The sequence below is a fragment of the Cibotium barometz genome, chromosome 57 (genome assembly GCF_041138505.1).
Source record: "Cibotium barometz isolate CiBa-2024 chromosome 57, ASM4113850v1, whole genome shotgun sequence".
In the NCBI taxonomy this organism is placed as follows: Eukaryota; Viridiplantae; Streptophyta; class Polypodiopsida; order Cyatheales; family Cibotiaceae; genus Cibotium; species Cibotium barometz.
The window spans coordinates 40,072,666-40,079,626 of NC_141102.1; the positions used below are offsets into that span (position 1 = coordinate 40,072,666).

The window sequence follows — 6,961 nt, forward strand, 5'->3', positions numbered from 1 at the left end:
TAGTTTCTCTTCTCGATTAGGGTTTTCAAACTCTCTCTCTCTCTCTCTCTCTCTCTCTCTCACACACACACACACAAAACTAGAATGCTTGGATAGCTTTATCCTCTTGATTGCTTACACCTGTGCATTGTTAACGTACTTCAAAAGAACATGTACCCTTCCATTCACATATAAGCATCTTGAAGCGCTTGAATGAAGATGGACATTGCAATCCATACTATTTCTGCAACACGTCTTCTTTGTATGCATGTTTTTCTATAGAGCTTGAATGAGTATGAACATCAACCCTATGATTGCATTCAACGTGAAGAATCGATGGACATCGACAAAAATCTCAAAGTACATCGCAAGGTAAATAAATTCCAGATTCATTACCACATTTGAATTTGAGTTACACGTCATTCATGAAGTCATGGGATTTTCGTGCTCGTTTGAGTGAGTGACGTTTTTATATAAAAAACCATAAAGTATGGCGGGGAGTTGACACAATCCTCCCCAAAATTTTATAAACATAGGAGAACGTGCCTTTTCCTCGTTTCCCAAATAGTACTTTCGATATCAAAAATGGACCAAAACACCTTCAGTGTTGAAAGTGGCCATTAGTCCTATATATTGATTCATGATACAAAACTCATTTTCAAATGTGATAATGATTTTGTGATTTTCTAATTTGCGAAGTACTTTTGAATCCCCATCAAACATAAGAACATGCTTCAAGCTCATCAATTGCGGATGTCAATCTAGCATTGCTTCCAAGTATGCTCCGGAATGCACTACTAGTTAGGGTAAATATTTGACATAAGTTCCTAAATCATGCCCATGTTGAGAGCACAAATTAGAACAGGACAAAGGAGGTTATGACAGAAGGCACCCAGGATAGGCAGCAGCCAGCTGTCTACAAAGTGTGAATGCAATTGATTCAGCCAACACAGCAAGTAGATCAACTCATCGGCGGTCTGTTATGGCCCTATAAGACATAACTAAGCTGGCATTTAATGATGGTCTTTCTTTTGGAAGGTAGGGCAACTTAGGCCTTCCTTTTGCAAATGAAAACTATCACTATGTCTACCTTTGTAAATGCAGGCCACAATTACAAGATTGAAGACATTGTAAACACCTTTGAATATGTCTAACGGTGGTTTCACACGGATCCCATGGAGGGGAATTTCACATCCAAAGAAGTTTGTTGGGGTCGAGGTATCGGGTCTTTCATGTCTTGAGCTGGCTAAAGAAAGCTTTGATAGCCTTCACCATAGCCATGTTGCTTCTCATTGTAGCCATCGGCATGGCTATAGACATGGCCATGAGCATAACCATCACCGTCCCCATCAGTAGCCAAAATGATTCTCAAGCTTTGCATCACAATCTTTTGCATGGTCATACACCACACCATCATTGTGGCGATGAGCATAACCAGGTTGTTTTTCTTGCTCCTTGCCCATGGCCGTTGTGGCCATGGGCATAACCAAAACGACTACCATTGAAATCGGTGCTGCAGCAGGAGAGTCTAGGCTGACGCTAAGCTTTCCTAGTTTGTTTGCTTCCCAACTACTACTCTAATCTTGCAAGCTCTCGTCTACGGAGGAAATCTCCTTGCTACTTCTCTTTCTACCTTCAAAGCCGCTGCAGATCTCTTCTTCCTCCTCCTCCTCTTCAAAAACCTTGCTTCCTTGGCCACCACCATCGACTAGAGAAGCTTTCTCTGCCATGCACCGCCTTTTCAGTGTGGAATTTCGACCTCTTCCATCTCCTCCTCTTCGAAAACCTTGCTTCCTTGGCCACCACCATCGACCAGAGAAGCTTTCTCTGCCATGCACCATCTTCTGAGTGTGGAATTCCAGTGGTTCTTAATCGCATTGTCCGTCCGTCTGGACAGCATGCAGGCGATGGTCGCCCACTTGTTACCGTCAAAACAAAAAAACACAAACAATTTGTGCAAGCCTAAGTACATTGGTTATCTTTTTTTAAGCCTTGCTTTTACATTGCCATGTGGCCTTGCACGCTTGCTTGCTTTTGTGCAATGGTGTTAGGGTACCCAAGGTAACCAGCTATCACACGATGATTAACTTGACTTCTCTTTTGTGAGGACATCTATGACTTTTGCCAAGCTATCTGGCCTATTAAAAATAAAAGTCTAAATGGGAACCCCACAAAAAGAATCCAAAATGCAAGAATTTCCCCCTCCCCCAACACACACACCACATGTATTCACATATTCGTATTGACATATGCAGAAGGCAAAAATGACTTATGAGAGAAACAGAAACAGAGGGGATAGTTTCATTAACATCCCCAGAGACCAAATATGACCCATGGGACCTAATCAAGCAAATACATCATCTAGGATTACAAGTCCATAAACATTACCAGCCCGAAACATCAGCTAAGGACCGAGTGTCCGTAGGGCTAAAAAAAAAAAAAAAAGTACACAACCTAATAGCTATGCAGCCTCATGGACTGGAGGCTCATCACTAGATTGTGAATTTGCTGCCCTCAATGCATGAAACTCCTAGATGAGTGCTCTTCAATCACAATAAACTGCCCATTTCCCCACCTTGCCTGTTGCCCTTGCCTTTTCTAAAAGTTAAGCTACTTGCCATTTTGAAGTTAGAAGTTTGTGTGACTGCAGCATAAAGAATTGGCATTTTCCCAATCAAAAAAATTGAACAAATCAACCCCCACTATGCACCTATTTTTCGTTTGAGAAGACTGCTAGTCTGCCGTACTGCATCGCCCAAAAAAAAGTAAAGGCTTTACCTTGAAAGTACATTGCTCAAAAGAAGGGGTACTTTGCCTTTACCATGTTGACCCCTTTTTCTAACAATCCTGTTAACAGTTGGTTTCAGGCATTCTTTAATCTCTTGTTTGTGAGAATGGCCCACCTCCTAATGGTCACCATGACAAGCCATGTCACTTTGGAGGCCTTTTCTTTTATCATTAACATTAGTGCAGCACTCAAAACGGTTTTCAGTATTTGAGCTTGTAAGCCTCTGTAAAATCCAAATGTTCCTTCTCTATGCCAGATTATGTTGATGGCATCAATCATTCTCTCTGGTGGCCTACTTGAGGATCTTTCAATGCTCTTCTGCTCATCCTTATCTTCTTTCCCCTCAGCAACTTGTAGTAGAACTTTGCACCTGTTAGAATCAGAGCAAGCAAGTCTTACCAAAAGTACTTAAATAGCTCAGAAATGCATCCCATGTGTGTGTGTGCGCACGCGCGCGTACGCGCACGTGCGTGTGTTCTAGGGGTTTGGTCTGTGCATGTGGGGGCAGGGGGTGGAGGGGGGGGAGAGAGAGAGAGAGAGAGAGAGAGAGAGAGAGAGAACCAGATAAACAACACTTGATTGCTCCCCCACATAAAGAGTACTTGATTGATCTATCTTACCTTATAGCAGGATATGTTACAATTGTGGCTATGGTTTTGGACAACGCTCCCAAGAGAAAAGCAGCCAAGGCTGACAGCACAACTGGTGAGGCAGCCTCTGGATTTCGCATAGCTGCTGCTTGTGCTCTCTGTGACCTGACCAGTCGATCCTTCAATTGTTCAAAGACTGTATACTACACAAAGCACCATTCTAGATGTAAGGAAAACTCGGAAACTCCCCTAGACAGTGCAGAATTATTCAGTAGTTTGATGCCAATTCTTACCTGTATAGCAGGATTTGATGTCAAGACTAGGGATGCTCCAAGCCCATCAAATGCTCGTCTCCAATCACCGGCTGTAAGTGTCTCCCATAAACCTCTGGACTTACCAAATGAGCTTGTCTGTATTCGAGCTGAAGCTGTGTCAAGGGGCTGCAAACATTTAAATGCTCAGAACACTTGCATCACTTGGACACAGGACATGTACACGCATGCACAGGTAGCAGTGCTGTAGCAGACCATCTTCGAAACGAACACAATCATTTCTAACTCCTCCAATGCAATCATCCAGACAGCATTTCCCCAGGAAACACACTGATAGATCGAAGTTTTAGTTTGTTGATGCAAGAACACAACAAAAACTCATGGTCTTTTTTGATAAACATTTTGAAGTGTAGCCCAAGCAAAAAATGAAGACGGGAATGGAAACAAGGGAACAAGAGGTCCACTACCAAACTCACTGTTACCTCCTTACCCAACCATAGTACATTAGAGGAATGGCCTGATCCATGAGAAAACTTATAATACCGAGCAAAATGGGCGATGATGGGCGACTGTGATGCTCTGTCATTGGTTGAAGGGATTGCTAACAAGTCACAGGCATGAGATAGGATCATGAAATGCCTAGTTCAGCCTCAAATGGTCTAGGTGTGTTTCACCTTGCAATAATTGAAGGCCCCTATCTAGTGTTTTGCCCCGACCTGCATCCCAACCCTCTCTCTGCATCAAAAGATGGTGCATGACGACCATCCAACCATGGCCAACAATTCGGTACAGAAAGAGAGTAGAGGAGCAGGTCCATTTGCATCAATGGGCAAAGGACAAAGTTGCACACTCATCCTGAATGGGCTTTGCACATTGAGAGTCTGATAGGCAGTAAGCAGAGACAGCCCAACATACTCTGAGATGCAACAGTACCACTGCCTGTTCAAGATTTTTGATGTGAAAGACATTCTAACCTACCAGGAAACCTAAACAAAAGAACCTATGGATGGTTGGATTCTTTATTCCAAAACCACCATAGAGCTAGGATCCATAGTTCGTCCTCAATCACAAGAGCCATTCTCATGCACAATAACAAGGCTTACTTGCAAGTGCCTTTTGCATGAACAGACTGCATCATGACTCTCATTAATATAAGGTAGTACATATACCAATGGAAAGTTCAGATTATTTCCCAAACTTCACAAAATCCAAGTGTGAGCTTGACTCCATCAGAGTCGACTCACAGAGCCTCAAATCATCTACTCCATAATGCATAGCGCAGACCATGTGCTATGACATCCCCACTCACCTCGTCAGCACCTAAGAGTAGGTGCAGGTTCATGTGTAGAGATATGCCACCATAGTAGACAAATCTTCATAGAAAGACCATCAAGATGAGTTTCTATCAGTTCTCTGGAGGTGAAGGACAGAGTCAGCCATGATGAAGGCTAACATTAAACAGGACAGACCCCCCCCCCCTAGGCTCCCTCCCCCGCCCCCACCCCCCCACCCAAAAAAACGAAAGAAAGAATGGTAGCAGGTTGTGTGATTGTGATACATCATCACCACCCAAGAGCAGGTGCAGGTTCATGTGTCCTTGGAGTGCACAACCCAGAAAAACCATCAAACTGAGTTTCTATCAGTTCTCTGCACCCCCCCCCCCCCCCGGCGGCAAATGGTAGGTAGTTGTGCGATTGTGGTACATCCGTGTCCTTGGAGTGCAAAACCCAGAACGTGCTTTCCTACACACAACTCGCTCTATGGCAATTTTCTCTCATATTAGGGCCTTTGGTCTTTGCCTAGCCCTACATGGTCGTCCCAAACCATGCAGTAAGAGTCACACCTGCAATGTAAGAGACCTAGAGCAATTATTTTGCAAACATAAGGGGTTTGTGGTTTAAGCACAAACAAGTTTAACTATCCATGCAAATCAAACCAAACCCTTTGAAAACATATAAACATATTAAATGAAAGAACAACAACAAGCTTAGCTTTTTTTTTAAGGCAGCTGGGTACCTGAGTAATGATGGCTGTGCAAGCCCCAGCGGCCGCAGCGACAATAAGATTTGCACCTGTTGCCATTCTTTCTTTCCTACTCCTTTTCAGGTAGATGCTCTTTATATAGCTGTAGCTGTAGAAATATATGAATTGTGACACAAATGACTGCAGGTTCTTGGTCCCGAGACCTTGGTAGAGTGAGAACAGTTGACGCGATTGGAATGCCTCTTTAAAAACATCGACAGGAGATCTGGTTACAAGAGATATATAAATCTGAGGACCTATTCTCCACAGAGGCCATTTACAGTCATGTAAAGGAAGAACACCATGCTCTAACCCATTCTGTATGTAGTGCCAAGACTTCATGTGTCCACTCAAGCATAATCCATTTCATGGTGCTTATGGTATAACATATATGCAAGATTGGGTAGTCCCCTTCATGCATACTACGAGCAAACATGCTAGGCACCTCTCCACCGCCGCCCACCCACACCCCCACCCACACACACAAGCAAATAAACATCCTTCATCACCCCCGGGGAAAAAAGAACACTGTAATTTTGTAAAAGCAGAGGTTGATGCATGAGATCGAGAGTGGATGAAAACCTGCCTGTATTTGCGATGCTTTCCGGCACGGGCTTCGGCTTGGTACTTCGTCTTGCAGGTGTCGAGGGGGTAGAGGATGGACGTGCTCAGCAGGCCGCCCACAGCGCCGGAGGTGGCCTCCGTCAGAGCCTCAAAGTCAAGCCCCATCCTCTCTCTGTCTCTGTCTCTCTCTCTCGCCTCTCCTCTCAATCTTCTCCTAGCTTTCCCAATCTGAGATCCAGCAATCTCACGAAGACATCGCAGCGATCTGCTTTCGCTTCAGGCGCAGCAGAAGAGAGAGAATGGAAGAAGTTAGATGAATCTGCTGCTACTGTTGTTTTTGTTGCAGAGTTTTGCAGGTATCGAATGAAGTTCGTCATCGCTGACGAGTTCGTCGTTCCACTCCGACTTCAACGACATGCATGAACAGCGAGGTTTGACTCGGGTTTCGAGTTTCTAGTTTCGACGCTTCTTAACTAGGTTCTCTCTCACCACTAAACTCTGAATTCTTTGTTTTCTACTGCTACTAACATTTTTCTTTTTCTTTTTCTTTTTATTTTTGTGTGTCAACTAGTGTTTTATTCTCTTAGCTGCCCCACGCGGCAGCTCCTCGTCCTCCCCGAAGTGCTCGGGAAATAAATTTTATTGAGCCTGATTGAAAACCTTCTCATTGTAGTTTGAAGAGGAAATTTACCATCTTCAGAGGGCATTTCTTTATAAATTTTGCAAAATATATTTAAAACTTGAAA

General features: G+C 43.7%; 1 protein-coding gene across 1 annotated transcript; it reads right to left on the bottom strand.

Moving 5' to 3' along the window:
* Window positions 1-2,262: 2,262 nt before the first annotated feature.
* On the bottom strand, window positions 2,263-6,655 carry LOC147606745 (peroxisomal adenine nucleotide carrier 1-like). The gene is made up of 5 exons (XM_086792083.1): window positions 6,238-6,655; window positions 5,646-5,877; window positions 3,651-3,797; window positions 3,388-3,560; window positions 2,263-3,137 (listed from the first exon to the last, which is right to left on the bottom strand). Exons 1-5 carry the CDS (start codon window positions 6,378-6,380, stop codon window positions 2,843-2,845), a joined length of 990 nt encoding a protein of 329 aa, XP_086648209.1. The 5' UTR covers window positions 6,381-6,655; the 3' UTR covers window positions 2,263-2,842.
* Window positions 6,656-6,961: the final 306 nt, after the last annotated feature.